This window comes from Epinephelus moara, chromosome 17 (assembly GCF_006386435.1).
Source record: "Epinephelus moara isolate mb chromosome 17, YSFRI_EMoa_1.0, whole genome shotgun sequence".
Classification (NCBI taxonomy): Eukaryota; Metazoa; Chordata; class Actinopteri; order Perciformes; family Serranidae; genus Epinephelus; species Epinephelus moara.
Genome location: NC_065522.1, coordinates 28,744,051 through 28,761,696, shown reverse-complemented (window position 1 = coordinate 28,761,696; position 17,646 = coordinate 28,744,051). Strand labels below are relative to the sequence as shown.

General features: G+C 43.0%; 1 protein-coding gene across 1 annotated transcript in view; it reads right to left on the bottom strand.

Moving 5' to 3' along the window:
* Nucleotides 1-2,310: 2,310 nt before the first annotated feature.
* LOC126404580 (FERM domain-containing protein 7) overlaps nt 2,311-17,646 on the bottom strand; it is a 16,694-nt gene continuing 1,358 nt past the window's right edge. Inside the window, exons 2-12 of the mRNA XM_050067926.1 lie at nt 10,973-11,077; nt 10,847-10,889; nt 10,468-10,546; nt 10,102-10,199; nt 8,234-8,348; nt 5,913-6,060; nt 5,337-5,432; nt 5,049-5,212; nt 4,199-4,267; nt 3,743-3,818; nt 2,311-3,543 (exon numbers count right to left, since the gene is read on the bottom strand). Coding sequence (XP_049923883.1) covers nt 2,311-3,543; nt 3,743-3,818; nt 4,199-4,267; nt 5,049-5,212; nt 5,337-5,432; nt 5,913-6,060; nt 8,234-8,348; nt 10,102-10,199; nt 10,468-10,546; nt 10,847-10,889; nt 10,973-11,077 — 2,226 coding nt within the window. The remainder of the gene's footprint in view (nt 3,544-3,742; nt 3,819-4,198; nt 4,268-5,048; nt 5,213-5,336; nt 5,433-5,912; nt 6,061-8,233; nt 8,349-10,101; nt 10,200-10,467; nt 10,547-10,846; nt 10,890-10,972; nt 11,078-17,646) is intronic.

Sequence of the window (17,646 nt, the reverse complement as noted above, 5' to 3'; positions counted from 1 at the left end):
TTGGAAAACCCGGCAACTTTTAAGGTGGAACTCAATGTATGAGTTGACGACATGAATCCATCAGCACATCTTAAATTCCGATATGACAACTTTATTGCTTTAGTTTTTATTGTCTCATGGATGATAGACCCTTTTAGTAATGAGTGAATCTTCAAGACTTTAAAAATATATATTAATTTGGATCAGACTATGTGAACAGCATATATTCTAATCAGAGAATCTGTGGGCTCCGGCAACACTAAGCCCCCTGCGCTTACCTGAGAAGGACTAAATGCACAAACGCCATATTTTTTAAATATCCCATGGAGAGAGACTCTCACTGCAGCCTGTTCTGTTTTGTTCTGAAAATGTCAGCGTGCAGCCTCGTTCTGTGGACGATAAACCAGATGCAGAGTGATAAAGGAGGAAATACAGTGAGTGCTGGACAGAGCAGTGAGAACTGTTTGAGGAAGGTGACCTATGGTCTAGATACCATGTTTGAAGGGTAACTTTTGGATCCAAATGTACTTGCCGAAAGTGTTTGGTGGAAACGGGGCTATAGTGCCTCATCAACAATCACAAGTGTGCAGAATGTTTTCTAGTATTTCTGTTTCATAAATGATCTTTGATCCAGCATGAACAGAACTAACTAGCCCAAGTAAGCTAAACTCACTGTGTCAGAGTTAGCTAGCCACCTGTAGCTGCAACAGGCTTCACATTGCAGTTTAGGGGACTTTCATCGGGTCCATGTCCTTGGTTCGACAGCCCATTGGTTCGACATCCCATTAGTCCGACTGTCCGTGGTGCTGAACGGCTCGCGGCGGGCGTATGGTGCGCTGCGACCGGCTTGAGGCAGAGCAGGCTCACGGCTTATGTGTTTGTCACTTTCTTTTTCATTTTAACCCACACCATGATCTTTTCCTGACCCTAACCAAGTGGTTTTTGTACCTAAACCTAACCAGACCTTAACCACAGGGCATCATGATGATTTCGGAACGGACTTTGGAACAATGAGTTTAATATGGTCGGAACAATGGGATGTCGAACCAATGGGCAGTTCCCCTTTCATCATGAGTCAAAAAAGCTAATAGCCTAAAGTGGACTCCAACTTTTTGATTAAAGGAAACCATATCCCATTGGTTTTTGTGCACCTTGTGGTAACTCAGTTTTCATGATGTTGACATTTCACACATCATAGTTCTATGATCCCGTTCTAGAACAAATACAACATATGAAACAAAAATTTTGCCCAGGGCTAGAACAAAACCCCCTGGAACTGGCCAGATACAAAAATAAGACTAAATTCACTGTGCCAGAGTTAGCTAGCTTAAGTTAGCTAAATTCACTGTGCCAGAGTTAGCTAGCTTAAGTTAGCTAAATTCACTGTGTCAGAGTTAGCTAGCTTACGTTAGCTAAATTCACTGTGCCAGAGTTAGCTAGCTTAAGTTAGATAAATTCACTGTGCCAGAGTTAGCTAGCCCCCTGTAGTTGCAACAGGTTTCACACGGCAGTTGATGAGACTTTCTTCATGAGTCAAGAAAGATAATAGCCTATAGTGGAGTATAACTTTTTGACTAAAAGCAACCTTTTTCTGCACCTTGTGGTAACTCAATTTTCATGATGTTGACATTTTACACACCATAGAAACAAAGATTTTGCCCAGCACTTTTACAATTACTGATCAAACTGATGGTCAGATACGAAAATGAGACTAAATTCATTGTGAACACAGTTGGCTAGCTTAAGTTAGCGAAATGCACTGTGCGCTGTGAGTTAGCTAGTCACCTAAGCAACACATCGTAATTTGAGACTGTCATCATGAGTCAAGACATCTAATGTAGCAGACTATAACTTTTGGACTGAAAGTAACCTGTTTGTTCACCTTGTGGTGACTCAGTTTTCATAATGTCATCTTACACATCATACAGACACAAAGCCCAGCTCTAGTACGATAACCAATCAAACTGATGGCCAGTTGAAAATTGTAATAAACTGTCAACCAGTTCAGTCACTATACAGTGTCATTGACCTTCGATGGTCAGCTAGGAGGGGTACATATTTCAATCCTCAAAATATGCTAACTTGTACCCAGAAAAGTGATTACTAAAGAGCAGCTGGTGTTCGTTTTCAGAAGCTGAGGTTTTCGCAAAAACAAGGCATAAACAGTACGTCATCTGACAGTGCACATCAAAAACTGTACACCTTGTACATATGAACCCATCACATTTATTAGAATTATTTATTTTACAGTCTGTGGTGGATTTTTTTTCTTCGAAAACCATCCTGCCAATTTTGAGTGATCACATCATGAACCTTTGTAGTCGTCTTTATCTACAGTGTGACTTCAGTGATCTTTGTAGCACCTTTAGTCTCGTCACCTCCTTTTGTCTTCTCTGTCTTCTCTTCTTCCCCTTTTAACTCCCTTTTTGCTTTCTCCTTCACTGCTCCTGCCTCCTCCTCCTCTTCCTCCTCCCCTTCCTCCTCCTCATCCAGCTGGAGGCTCCCCGAGGAGAACCTCATCCTGGCAAGTCCAGCAGATCGTACCACTTTCCCCAGCGGGGGTGGTGGACAGTAATACGGATAGAAAACCTCTGGGTCTGAGTCACTGTAGCTTCCTGTGGTGCCTCCGATCATGCACAGCGAGGTCGGTCGATCAGGCAGAGGGGAGGAGCTTAGTGGGAGGTAGGTGGGTCGGGAGGGGCGAGTCAGGTGGGGGTAGTAACCAAGGGGACGGAACTCAGAGGCAGGGTTAAAGGCGGGGTTAGAACTCCTTGAGAGGTGAAACTTGACATCTGGTTGGCTAGCCACCCGGCGAGGCAGCCCTGGGAGGAAGTTGGAGTCATCGCTGTAATGCCCCGCCTCTGTGTGTCCAACACCCAAGTGCCTCGCTCCGTTGCTCCCTGGTTGATACACCCGTGCCAATCCCAGCCCACCTGAGCCAGAGGGGCGGAGGTTCCTCCTGATTGGCGAGAGGGAAGGCGAATCATGACCTAACGGATAGAAAGGCGGCCGCGTCAGGCCATCCATCGTCACATAATCCCGTCTCCTTGCATGCGGGAAACGCTCCAGTGAGGAAACGGCAACGTAGTCCGACAAGTAGGGGTGTCGGTTGAGAGGCGAGGGACCGGCTAATGGGAACGTTGGGAGGATGGGGTGATACTGGTAGGCAGGACTGTTTGGGTAGAGAAGAACCAGCTGCTGAGCGGCATCCGGGTGTGGCTGGGGGTTGGGCCGACGGCGTGACCGGTTGCCATAGACACCAGCTAGCCTTTGGGCTTGGCGCTGCGCCCCAATCCGTCCCCCCCTCATGTCATCCATCACAGATGTGGAGGCAGATCTGATTTTGGGTGATGGGGTTGACTGGTGTAGAGATGAGGGAGAGACGGGGGTGACTTGGGAGAGAGGGCGAGTCCTCTGGGTGACCTCGACGGATGATTGGCTGCGTTTAGCACCTCCTCCAACTATTTCGATGTCTATGCCTCTGTGATGTGGGTCCAACTCGTCCTGACTGCAGACCGCCATAGCATGACCCGACTGGGTGAACGGACGGGAGTGCTCGTACATCTGCGGAGGTAAGACGCACAAACATTAGGCTTGCCCATACTGTTGCATTTGCTTGCAAAATGACTCTAACAATCAGCGATCATCAAAATAATTGCCATATCATCTTCCATCGATGGACTTAGCAATTAATTGACTAATTAATGTGCCTCTACTTCTTAGGTACATGAATTGTATGTGCATAGATGGTAGTTTTTATTACCTGTTTAGAGACGTCTGTGAGGAGATCAGGGGAGGAGCGACACTGTCGGGGATCATAGTCTGACTGACAGTAAGTCCTGGATAAAGAGCAGAAAAAGAAAAGCTCTGTTTTCCAAATGTTTCTTTGATATATTTGATTCTTGACCTCCAAACCAAGGAAGTAATCAAAGATTTGAACATTATTGTATCATCTTTTGGCTAAAGAGCGAAAATAGCGACACAACAAATTCAATGACATGAGAAGGGATACGTGAGTAGTTGAGAGGGAATGAATTAGAGACACACAACATTAGTTTGGTCGTTGGTAAAAGAAAAAAATAGTTTTTATAGCTCCTGTGTTTGTTGTTGGTGGATCAGTGCACTCTTTACACCCTTAATGGAGGTATTTTCATCAAAGAGGTCAATGGTGATCAAGTAGTCCGATACATTTAACGTATACTTGTGAATTTATTCTCACCTCTCAAAGTGTGAAGGCTTCTTCTCCCCTGATCCCATACACTCCAGCAACTGCTTCTGTGTACGTCCACTGCCACACAAAAAAATAACACTGTGAAGTAATTCATAATTATCACCATCCTATTTAAGTCCCTGAAAGTCGTAGATTCAAATCATCAGTCAGTGACCCCTGAGATTGCTTCAAGTAGTTATTTTTCTGTTTGTATTTTGCTAGTCAGTGTGCTGTGAAGTGTACTTCTGGGGACATCTGCCCAGATTTTGATGCAGAGTGAGCGCTCATGACTTTCACGATTCTCCTTGACACAGTCAGCTGTGGACAAGATGCAGCGGCACAGAGAGGGAGAGTCTTTGCACTATAAAGTTCCGAGACGGCATCATCCTCTCTCCTCCGCTTGGAAGTGGTGAATTTACAGCTCACAGCAACTTAATACAGCTCAGTCTGCAGCCTTTGTTTGACATCTAGTGTCTAGGACAAAAAATGTGATGCGGGCACTGCGCCGGAGCGTCATGGAGCCTCTTGGATGAGAGGCAAAATGTCTTGCAGAAAGTCAAGCAAGTCCAGTTGTCTACGATATAGCACCTCTGAATAAACTGGGTCCTGATTCTCATATGTCAGTTGTAGGTCAGTGGACACGACACGGACAAACCGTTCACACTTGGAGCCTCATTTTCTGTGCTTCAGTTCAGTGTGTTTCAACAACTGACAGACTAGGTATATAACTAAACTTTCTAAACATGCAGACACAAGAATATGACAGAAATAGGAGGGAAAAAAGACAACTGTAGTTTTAAGAAAGATTTAAAATAAATCAGTCTGAGTGCGCCTTGAAATCACAGTGGAGTGTGTTTACCTGTATCTAAAGCTGGAGCCTTTACAGGACAGCAGCGTTTTGTGTATTGTCTTCGGTTCCTCGGCCAGTCTGAAGAAGGCGTGGTACTCCACACACGTCTTCCAGAAGGATTTACACACATCTCGACTGGCCATGGAGAACTCCAGTGTGTCCTTACATGAAGGCTAGATGAAACACTTCCATTAACAGACACATACAGTATGTGCACATGTAAACATGTAAATATTGAACAGAGGCAGTCCAGTGCACCCATTCAAGGAGTTTGAAACAAACACATCAGGTCCTCACCCCAACTTTGTCGTGTAGCTTTATGAGGAAATGTTTGCGCTTGAAGCTCAGCTTGCGGATCTTCGCCCAGCTGAACGTGTTGATTTTGGTGTTGCCCTAGAAAGCACAGAAGAAAAAGTGCTTTGATATGTTCTTCAGTGTAAGACCACAGATAAAACATGCTGCTGCATTGACTCCGGCAATAAATGACTCTGCAGTAGTCACGCGTATTAATCGACTCCATCTCTGATCAGCTCCAATTGGCAGTGATGGAAACATGACACCCGGGTGGAGATGCTAATTTTCACACCTTTTCTGGAGAGATGCAACAAAGCACCACCACAAAATACCATCCGTCCAAGCAGTGCTAAACATTCAAAATTAGTCTGCACCGAGTTTGAAAGAACGTAACCACCATAACATTTTCCCCGGCCTTCGTGCTGCTTTCTACTTCCTTTTTAACCCTGTTTTCCGTTGCGCTCTTGACGCAGAATGTGACACACCAGTACAATAAAAGAAAGGAGCCACATTTAGACAAATCACATACCCATGTTAATTTTGGTGGGTAAATGGTATTGGAGACCATCAACAACATACCTGAAAGACCAGTACTCCAGAATGTGTGACAGCCAGGTTGATCCTCATTCCCTCTCCGTCATGGGCGGGGTGAGGCCTGATGCCGTACATGTCCAGCTTCCTCGCCACCTCCAGCAGGTGGATGTCGGAGTCTCCTGGGGAAACACCTCTAAAGAGGGAGAGAAAGATGGTACCAGTGGTGTGGTGGTAGTCGATGAGGTAGGTAGGTTGCTGAGGAGGAAGTGGGTATGTTCTTCCATATAGTCCAGTGTCTTTTTGGCTGACAGTTTTTTTTGTACTGTAAATAGCCAGAAAAAGGGGTGGGTATATCCGGTAGACCTGGGTATAGCCTCCACTGCACCAGTGGTTGGTATGTGTCCACAAGTGCATATTTGAATGTAAGAGGTTGTGCTGCTTCCCGGCATTGGATGCTTGATGGGCATGCAACTGGGCACATGGGTCGTCTACTCTTATATTACAAAAATAGTTCACTGAAATGTGTTTCTGACAACATTTGAGGTGAGAGAGAAGGTATCCAGTCTCTGAATCTGTTGTCGTTTTAGATTGACAATGTTAGATTGCCCATCATCGTATTTGTACGATAATTAGGCACTCTGTATGATGTACGATCAATAATCCCAAAAAATGCCAAATGTACGATAATTTGACCATTTCATGAATGTGTGGTTGTAATCAGTATGCCGGAGTTTTTTTGTGAGTCCTGAAGGCATTTGTTCTCATGTGACATGTTTCCAGCCAATCGCATTTTACTTAGCGTGAGATACGGGTAGCCTCGCGTAACCAGGCTTTTCACGTATGGGGAAGAGCCTGGTTTCCATTCACTCTGAATTTTGTCTGGATTCTGGTTCCGGTCTAGAGAGCGGATCCGGAATTCACCAAATTCACCAAAGTAAAAGTGTTCACCAAAGTAAATCTTAAAATTCTGGCGCACCATCGATTTACAATAAAAGAAAAAGGTTAACTTAATGGCTTGGGGCTTTTCTTGTAAATTATATTTTTTAAATTAAAAAGTTTCACTGCATTTTTAATTTGACAGAAAGGCGCATCCATCGAATTCCGGATCCTTTCTCTCTCGCCCTGGTTCCGGTTCCTTACCAAAACGGCCACTAAACGGCCCCAGACTAGATACGGGTGACGTTTGTCTCTGAACAATGAGTACGATTGGCTGAATGGTCAGCTGTACCCGCCCCACGAGGCACTAGGACCCGTCAGGAAGTCGAGCGAGAATGAGATTCAAAACAGAAGAAGAAGAAGAAGAGGAAAAACAGAAGCAAGGAAAATGGAAAAAAGTAAACCAAAAAGTAAACACTAGAGTGACTATATTTGCCTATAGCACATCAGTAGGATTGTTATTTTTGTTATGACGGATGTACGATAATTTCCCTCAAAATACGATAATTGTGAGTCTCTGGTACGATAATCCTACATTTCCCACCTGGCAGCGCTGTGTAAAGGAAATGCCTTAAGTTATTTGTTTTGCTACCGCTTTAGATTACTGATATTACCAAGGTCTGCTGCTGAAATCTGCGTCATGTTTCATTCAATAAATCTCAGATTTAATAAGTCAGCAGTGATAAAAATGTGTAAACTGTCATTAGCGGAGCATTAGCTGGTAAACGTCATGTTTATTCACTTTACATGGAGCTAACTTTTATACAGAATTATGTCAATTTTTAACCTCATGTGTTACTGTCTTTTCATGAGTTGTAAGAAATCGTAAATAATTTTTTAGGAGTAGATGTTTACCGTAAGATAGCTCGGGCTCTGTTAAATTTAGTAATATGCTAACGGAGCAAGGCAAGCTAATCGCTAACACGCTTGGTTAAAAAGGAACACAAAAAATGCTGTGAGACGGCAGTCAGAGGTGGCAGAGGTATAATCACGTTAAACTGTCTGAGGTGTAACAGGTGGTGTGTTCCACATGTTTAATTTTCCAGTCGCTCTAGAAAAGAGGATTAGAAAACTGTTAGTGTATCGTTACGATAGGAAAACCCCAGTTCCGGTTCAGCTCCGGAAGCCTCACCTATAATACACGCAAGGTATCGTGGGGGCTAGGAATAACGTGGATACAAAGCAAAGTTTTCCTGAGTAAAACACCACATTTGTGTTTAAGATTAAGATTTTTTATATATCATTTATATTGGATGAAAGCACACATGGGATCTAGTGTGAAAATACCTTTTAATACGAACATCGAAATAGACGTACAGAGGCATATGGCTTTCGATATGTTTACTCCCTTTTGGTGGCGATATTTGGGTGAAAATAACACATCCACAGTGAAAACTTCCACACAGACTCAGTTCAGTTTTTGCGTGTACCTGTGCCTCTTGTGAAACTTAATGATCTTGTGGTCTAGATATTCCTGGTTGGGGACGTACTGCTTCATCTCTAAATGGTGACCATCCAGCTCCTCGTCATAGTCCCCTAGCTCTGCTGCAACACACACACATACATAAAAACATGCCAAGTAAAACAATATATACATGTTAATAAACCAACTCTGTACAGTTCCAGAAGTCTTAGATATGATAGGATACGAATGAGGGTGTTAAAGGTTACAGTTTTCTTCTTTATGCTCAGCTAATGATTCGCATAAAACAGTTTCTCAAGTACTACACAGTAGATGAATTGAATTATGCCTATAACTGTATTTTAGAAATCTCTATGAACAGATATTTGCAGCGGGACAAGATTTTGGTATCGGAAGTGTTCTAGTTTCCGTTTGTGGTCTTAGGAGTATTGATTAATCACGTTTCAGCAGCAGGTAACGGTCTACGTGGAGAGCAAAAGAGGCAGAAATGCAGTCTCAGATGCCTTGGTCTTGGAAGTCTTGGCCCGGATATCAGGCCCACAGGAAGTGTGCTGGGCATTGAAGCCAATTTGAGTTGCACCATCACAAGATGCTTTGAGGCCCAAAATACTTTTTCCTATTGACTTATATGTCAGAAGAGACGTCTGTAAATCAGTGGATTCATTGTTTTTGGGCATCAGCCCCGCAAAATGACTCATTTCACGATCAGGATTTCATCCATTCAGTCTGATAACATTTCTAAAGTCTTGAAGAGATGCACGATTGAATCATTAATCAGTCAATCACCACTCAAGTTAGCGGTGCGCTAAGCCAGAAGTGGCCATCTCAGCCAGAAGCCTTCTCTTTGGGATACACAGTGCGAAAGCAACAAATTCTCACTCCGACCTCGTCACATATCAATGTTTGGTCATGGACTTTCCACGTTGAAATACAATGTGCAAGGTATCCTGGGTGCATTGGTTGTTGACGTTGTTGGATGCCGTGTCAAGTTCTGCCTGTTACGTGCATTGTCTTCTTTCAAAATACACTGAAGTTTTCACAGGAAATGTAACGTTTACATGCAGTCTCTTTCAAAATAAACGTACTACGCTGGTACAGCACTGTGAATTGACGTTTTTAACCTTCAACAACAAACACACATGGTTACGAACAGGTGGTGCTTCTCAAAGTCAAGGACAGATCCTTAAACGGCTGAATTTCAAGGAGGCTATGTCATCAAATCCCACTGCAGGCCTGTTCCAATGTCAAGGATCCTTTGAATTCTACCTTCAGGGTCTCTTCAGTAACGCACACCTTGGTACTTGCTAGTCTGTTCCAATGTGTGTTCTCCCAGTCCTACCAAGGACGCATCCTTGACTTTGAGAAACACCAAGGGTTTGGCATTACAGTCTTATGGGAAGTGAATACCACTCTCCCGGGTCAAAGTCAGTGGTTGTTGCACTCATCTGTGACCCCTCCCGCCTGCCCTGCTCGGACTTCCGCCTGCCTTAACTTTCATTGTTGTTCTGCCACCTTTCCCCCCTGACATAGCGACCGGCTGCGTATCAGGCCGACATAAAAGGATGGCTTTTTCATCGGTGTCTGACATCGCAAGTCACTGACCAAGCACCAGATTTCGGCTACTTCAGAGTGAGACCAGGTTGGCAAAAGCAGTGCCAATCATCTGGGTCATTTTATACATGAGCAACTTCCATAGGAATGAACAGGACCCCGCCTCCAAAGCTGTATCCAGTTCTCTTTACACATCTTTGCCGGATATCTGCTTGCTAATACTGGCCCTTGCCTGAAGAGGCTTATTATTATTATCAGACTGCTGAATAGTTGATTCAAAGATTCATAACGTAGGTTTGAAGTGTGCAGTATTTTAATGCTTACACTGCAGTATGTGAGAGACCAGCAGGGCGGCGCTGTTGTCGTTACATGTCAGACTGCCGTTAGACAAGTCCTGCTTTATCTGTAAGGCAAACAGATACCTACACACACACACACACACACACACACACACACACACACATGAACACATGAACACACAACAGAAGATAATCTACGATCACTGAAGGAAACATAAACATCTGCTTTTCTTATGTCGGAAGGTAAAATGTTAGAAAAGGGAAAATAAATATCTAGTCACCAGTTTAAGTTCAGCAACTCAGTTTTCATTCGTTTTTTAGTAGATACACACACACACACACACACACACACATACACACACACACAAGGGTAAGTAACAAACACTGTTACCTGGTGAGGCCTCTCTTTAGTTGTCCAGGATCTGGTGGAAAGAACTTCACTATAAACCTGAAGAACAGATCGTTGGTGTCTGGCAGAGAGAGACGAAAAGGGAAGTGTCACAGGTAAAAAAATAAAATAAAATAAATAATAATAATAATTAAACTGTAAGCAAAAAAGGACATAAACTCAAGTTAAAGATTCCTGATGTTAAAAGGTGAATGGAGCCAAAACGTGACATTTAATTTGACATTAAAATGGCAAGTTGTCATCTTAACTCTAGAACAGTGGTTCCTAACTGGTCCAAATTTCTCCTTAGTCATTAGTCATCTTAGCCTGACAGCAGCATGCCAGACTGTTTCTTATTGTAAAGTGAAGCTGACTTTCTTACATTTAATCTGTTTGGCGAGCGGCTTCAGCAGCTCCAACCACACCTGCAACCAAACACATTATAAGGCAGAGAAATACAAAGAATTCTTCATGTATGTGTGGTCATATATGTCATATATTTCCTTACGTAGTTGCCACCATGGTGTCTGAACTCCAGCCCAAAGTACTCCTTCTCCAGCAGCTTCAGATGACCACACACTTTGTTGAAGAAGTCGCCGCCTAAAACCTTTTGCTGAGAGAGAATTAAAGATGGAGGAAGAGAGGGAGAGGGATTATTGGATTTTTTAAAATTGAGACGCTCTTAAAGCCGGAGTCCAGGGACACTCTGGGGGCCCGAGACGATGTGGTGCAGCAGCTCAATTTCTCTGTTACTTAGATCACTTTGTGTAATGAGAGTTTGTGTAATGCTGTGTTCTCTGTCGTAGGTCATATGTGCGGAGAGTGAACTCCAGTCCTGTGGTGGAGAGCTGCCATTGAATCCTGCACACACATAGATGAGAAAAGTAAATGCCTTAACCACTGTTTGAGACCAACCAATTCCAGCGGCAATTGTGGCACCAAAACTGTTTTGTTTTCCTTTAGCTAAATATGGACAGTATTTCCAGCCGTGATTGTACCACCTAAACTCTTTTTGTTAAGCTAGACGTTGGCAGCATTTCCAGCCATGAATGTGCCATCACAACTTGGTGGTTTTTAGCGAAATATTGGCAACCATGATAGTGCTACCAAAACTGTTTTTTGTTTTTAGCTAAATATGGGCAGCATTCAAGCCAAGATTATACGACCAAAACTGGGTGCTTTTTAGTGACATGTTGGCAGCATTTACAGTCGTGATTGTGCAACAAAAACTGGTTATTTTTTAGCTAAGTATGGACCGTATTTCCAGCCACGATTGTACCACCAAACTCTTTTTTTAGCTAGATCTTGGCAGCATTTCTAGCCATGATTGTACCATCACAACTTGGTGTTTTTTAGCGAAATATTGGCGGCCATAATTGTCCCACCAAAACTAGTTGTTTGTCTTTTTTTTTAGCTAGATTATACGAGCAAAATTGGGTGTTTTTTAGTGACATGTTGGCAGCATTTACAGTCGTGACTGCAACAAAAAGTGGTTATTTTTTAGTGAGACATTATCCCAGCAAGCATTTTTTGGTTTAAAAAGCGTCTAATAGCCGTCTACATGAAGACCTGACATCTAGGCTAAATCACGGCTGAATTTGGGCTGTCAGTGAAAATTTGGTAGACGTCTAACCATAGCCAAAGTGTAGACGTCATCAATTATACAGCTATGTAGAGACCATGTCCAAAAAATGGAGATAAACATATTTTAATTACTGTTGTCTCTACATACGTGATTGAATATCATACTGCACGCCATATGCAATGGTGAAAATTACATTTAATCAATTTCAAAATTAAATCGGCTAGATTTGGGTTACATGTAGCTAAACTAAATCAGAGCTAAATATAGCCAATACGTTTAAATCATGACTATTACTTGCTGGGTAACTATGTTTCCATCCAAAAGTGATTCGAATCATTGGGAAATGCGCATTAAAAGAAATACGAATCCTGTGTGTTTCCATTAAATGTACAGACTTTGGTGAAAACTACGAACTCGCGTGAGTTTTCTGCAGAACCGGAAACAAAACAAGTCTCGCATTCTTCTTCTACGTTTTCTGGCGGTTGGCAACCAGCTTGTAAATGCATTACGGCCTTCCCGACCCGGAGTGTGGATATCACCATGGAGAGAGGTGCGCTACGTCAGACTTAATTCGAACATAACTGTTTCCATCCCCCGTTTTGCGAATCAACATTTTTTCGAATCAACCAAAACCCGGCTAAAGCAAGCATATTTTAGTTTGTGCAAATCAGGGGATTTTAATTCAAATTTTGGTGTTTCCATCATAATCTTCTGATGCGATACTTCAAGATGTGCATCTAAACAGGCTGATGGAAACATGGCTATTGAGTGCATTTCCAGCTGTGATTGTGCTGTGAAAACTGGGGTGTTTTAGCGAGACATCAGCAGCATTTCCAGCACAATTCTGCCACTAAAACTGTTTGTTTTTTAGCAAAATATTGGCAGCATTTATATAAGCAAAACAGTTTTATATAGCAAGATGTCAGCAGCACTTCTAGCCATGAAGGTGCCACTACAGCTGGTTGTGTTTTTAGCTTTTTAGTTGTTGTTTTTCGTGACACATTGGCAGCATTTACAGCCATGATTGTGCAACAAAAAGTGGTTATTTTTGCGTGAGACATTGACTGCATTTCCAGCTGTGATTGTGCCGTCAAAACTGGTTGTTTTTTTAACTAAATATGGATGGCATTCAATCCAAGATTGTACCACCAAAACTGGGTGTTCATGACACATTGGCAGCATTTACAGCCGCAATTGTGCAACAAAAAGTGGTTATTTTTTCATGAGACACTGACTGCATTTCCAGTTGTGATTGTGCTATGAAAACTGGGGTGTTTTAGCGAGACATCAGCACCATTTTCAGCACAATTCTGCCACCAAAACTGTTTGTTTTTTAGCAAAGTATTGGCAGCATTTCTGGAGTGATTGTACCATCACAACTGGATGTTTTTTAACAAAATGTTGGCGGCATTTCCACGACATAATTATGTTCAAATGTTACAAATTTGTGGTTTGCAATGCCAACATTTTTTCTGTTACTTGGGTCGGTTGTTGTTTCCTCAACCGAAGAATTGGCCCTCTTTACGTGACTCAGTTGTGATCATATTTTTTGGCCAAAGTACGATAAGACAAAAGATCAGAGACATACATACAGTAAAGGTTACCTGTTTAGTGATGGTGATTAAGTTATTTTATTGCCAGTCTTTATTTTTGTTTCCTTTGATCAGTTTATGTGATGTCAGTCTGTACATGTACCTTGTTCATTGGCATGCCAGCCATTTGCTATGAAGACCCAGTAAAATCGAAACATTGCTTCAGTCCAATAAAATGTAGGAGGGACATACACACAATAATCCCTCTGCATCCTTTACTTCTCATCCTTTCCCTCTTGCCTCCTCTCTTCCTTCCTTTAATCTCTCTCCATCTCTTCCTCCTCCCATTCTTCTCTCTGTGCCTCTACATGTCATCTGTCTAATTACTGAGATAGCGTTTGTGCATCGCAACACAAGGTTCTTTTTTAGTGTTTGCTGTCTGCTAGCTGGCGTTTAGCGCCCCGGCGGGGGTCACTGGACGCCCCTCATTAACTTGTCATGAGAGAGAGAGGGAGGAAGAGGAGGGACAGAGCAGCTGTAACCGATTATAAAGAGAACACAAGCCTAACCGATGATTACTGGAAACAAATGGCCGCCCCCAGAACAACAGAGCAGTTAGTTTCAATAGAGCGGAATAGAGTTAAACTGAACTTTACTGTTCAGTCTGCTGGCTGGAAATTCATCTGTGGAACATGTGACGGAAAAAAATGAAGTGCAGCAGACCTGAGATCTTTTTCTAAATTATGTCTGTTCATGGCCAAGATAAGTAACTCTGTTTAGCTTCCAGCATCTTGTAGGTTTGAGAGAAGAGCAACATCCATGCCATCACAGAGTAAAACTGTTCATCCATTCCTCCGTCTACTCTCTGTCTCTCCTCTCAACAGTCGCCAGAAAAACTGTTCACACTGTACGTTTCTGCAAACCACGTATACGTTAGTACGTTTCATATGTATCACATCAATGTTCCCAAAGTGGCATAAATATGAGCTGACTTTGTCATCGGGAGGTGGAGGGGAGGCTGGATGGCGTGACACCTTGTTGAGACATTTGCCAAGCTGCAGACCACTGTTGGAGAACGACAAAAGAAACCTGTTGTGATTTATCAAATCACGGCTGTTTTCTCAGCAGCTTTTCAGGCAGCAAATGTGAGTGTTTGGTTGCGACTCGTCACTGTTTTTCCAGCCGACCTTTGGGCACAAAAAGCAGTTGTTCTTTACTGAGTCATCGCTGCTTCTCTGCCACGAAAGTGCCATGACAAAATGCTGTTTTTACTGAGACATCATTGCTGTTTCTGGCGAGAATGCGCCTCGCCAAACCGTGCCTTTTAAGCCGAAACAACAGCAAGTGTTTTTTATGTCTCGACCTTTTTGGCGACACTGAACTTAGGTGTTTTTCCAGCACTGTTTGCAGCACCAAACCTGGGTGTTTTTTGTGTTTCCCAGCAGCGTTTGCGGCACAGAGACGGGGTGTTTTTCACCAACATATCAAGGCGTTTCCCAGCAACATTTGAGACCAACAAACCACAACACTGTTTGTTTGTTGACGACCCTTTGCGGCATTTCTACCACTGTTTGTGGAACTGACATGGCTGTTTTGTACCGGCATTTCCGAGCTGCAGACCACTGTTAGCGACCAACAAACAAACAAAACACTGCTTGCTTTTGGCGACCCTTTGCGGCATTTCCACTGATGTTTGTGGCGCCAAAGCAGGGTGTTTTTCACGGAAACTGGCACGTCATGGCATTACCCAGCGGCATTGAACCTGTTTCTCACCAACACATTGTTTCCTAGCAGCATTTGGGCGAGGCAGTTGCCAAGCTGCAGACAAATGTTCAAGCCCAGAAAACAACAAGACTGGTATGTTGTTGAACCTGGGTGTTCTTCACTGACCCATCCCTGCTTTTCCAGCGGCATTTGTGCCAGTGAAACATGATCTTTTTCTAACCATAACCAAGTAGATTCGGTGCCTTGACCTAACCACACCTTCGCCACACGAAAGGTTTCAATGCATCCGCCACAAAATAATGTACAACTGTAATTTACGTGTGTTTTGCAGAAACGTACAATGCCAACATTTTTTCTGGCGGCTGGGTTTCTATCCTCCATCCCTGCTGTCATTCATGCATCCATCCATCTTTTCTCTTCCTCCACGTCTCGTCTGATCATTAATTGGGGTTTTGCCCTGAAGGTTAAAGGATCGGACACACACACACACACACACACACACGCACACACGCACACACACACACGCACACACACAGAGTAGCATCCTGAAACCTTTTCTTATGATTTGAGTGTGGGATGGGGGTTATTACCTCCTGTGTTGACCACTATATTTATCACAGGGTAGAGTTTATTTTTGCCCTCATCCATCCATCCATCCATCCATCCATCCATCCATCCATCCATCCATCCATCCATCTTTTATTGTTTCCTCCCTTCTCCCTTCATCCCTCCTCCTCTTGTAAAGATGTTACTAATGTCCCGGAGGCCTCTGGGAAAGCGACAGAGAAAGCATGGGCGTGGAAAATGGGAGCTACTTTGCTAACACAATACTGCAAGCCACACACACACTCTCTCACACACACACACACACACAGTAAAAGTCTCTTTTTAGATTGCGTTACTGCCTCGCAGGCGTCGTCGGCGTCACCATGTTGGAAATCGCGAGCCGTCACTCTGCTTTTCTGCAGCTGGAACGCGGAGCACATGACAGTTCATAGACAGCAGAGTGTTTACGTTTCACATCCAGCTCTTTACACGTCACACAGCTGTTTGACAGCCGGCAAACATCTGCAACCGTTTGATTTATTCAGTGTTTGTCTGATTCAATCAGAAGATATTTTTGTTAAAACTTCATCAAAGTTTAATTTTCTTTATGAACTTCCTCTGCAGTTCTGTCCCAGATAATCTGCTGCAATCTGGTACACGAGGACTTCAATATATATATATATATATGATAAAGGAAAGAATTTAACTCCAACATCTGCATTTATGAATGGAATTTCATGCGTTAGAAAGTGATGTTTCTAACTTCTGACCACACCACACACTGCAATTATTTATTATTTATTTATCAATTATTCTGCCACTTGTTTCCTTGATTAACGGATTAATTTGGGGGGTCTAAATATCCACCACAGTGTCCTAAACTGAAGGTGTCATCTTGCTGTTGCATGTTTTGTGTTAACAACAGACTTAAACCCAAATATATTTAGTGTAGTTTCATATAAGTCAAAGAAAAATGGCAAAATTTAAGATTTGAGAAGCTGGAACTTGCGAGTTTTTTTACCACTTTTACTTGAAATGACTCAACCGATTGGAAAAAAAGAAAAAATTATATTTGTCAACTTGTATCCGAGGCTTCAGTGTGTCACAGAGTGCAGTGGATGAACAGCAGCAGCGACAAGACCATGGGAACTATATTCTAGGGCTTCTCAGGCACCTTCCACACTATCATGGCCTTAAGCCTCAGTTTCATGTCACATTAATCTCTGTCTCTTCTGTCTCTATTGTCCAAAAAAGACAACGACACAGACAGAGAGAATATTTTAGGGTGGCAGAAGCCCAAAGGTCTGACGAGCAGGGAGGCCCATGCAGCAGTGACGAGCCCTGAACCATAAAACCTGATGTGACTGATAGATTCAATGAAAGAAATACTCTCAGAGATAGGTTAGAGGGTTCAGGATCCGTCTCAGTTTGCCAGTGTGTTAGTGGAAACAGTATTCACTTGGGAGGCTTTAAAAATCCAGTCGCGAAGGAGAAATCTGACTTTCAGTGATGAATGAGTCATCGGCTGATTGAAAATCAGAAATTTGAGGTCACTTGTGCGTAAAACACAGGAACACCTTGCTAGTACCAGGTTGGACGCCCTTTTTAATTCTTGGTGTCACAGATTCAACAAGGTGCTGGAAACATTCCTCAGAGATTTTGGTCCATATTGACATGATGACATCACATTGGCCATTGGAATACAGTGAACTCATTGTCATGTTTGAGATGATGTGAGCTTTGTGACATGGTGCGTTATCCTGCTGGAAGTAGCCATCAGAAGATGGGTACACT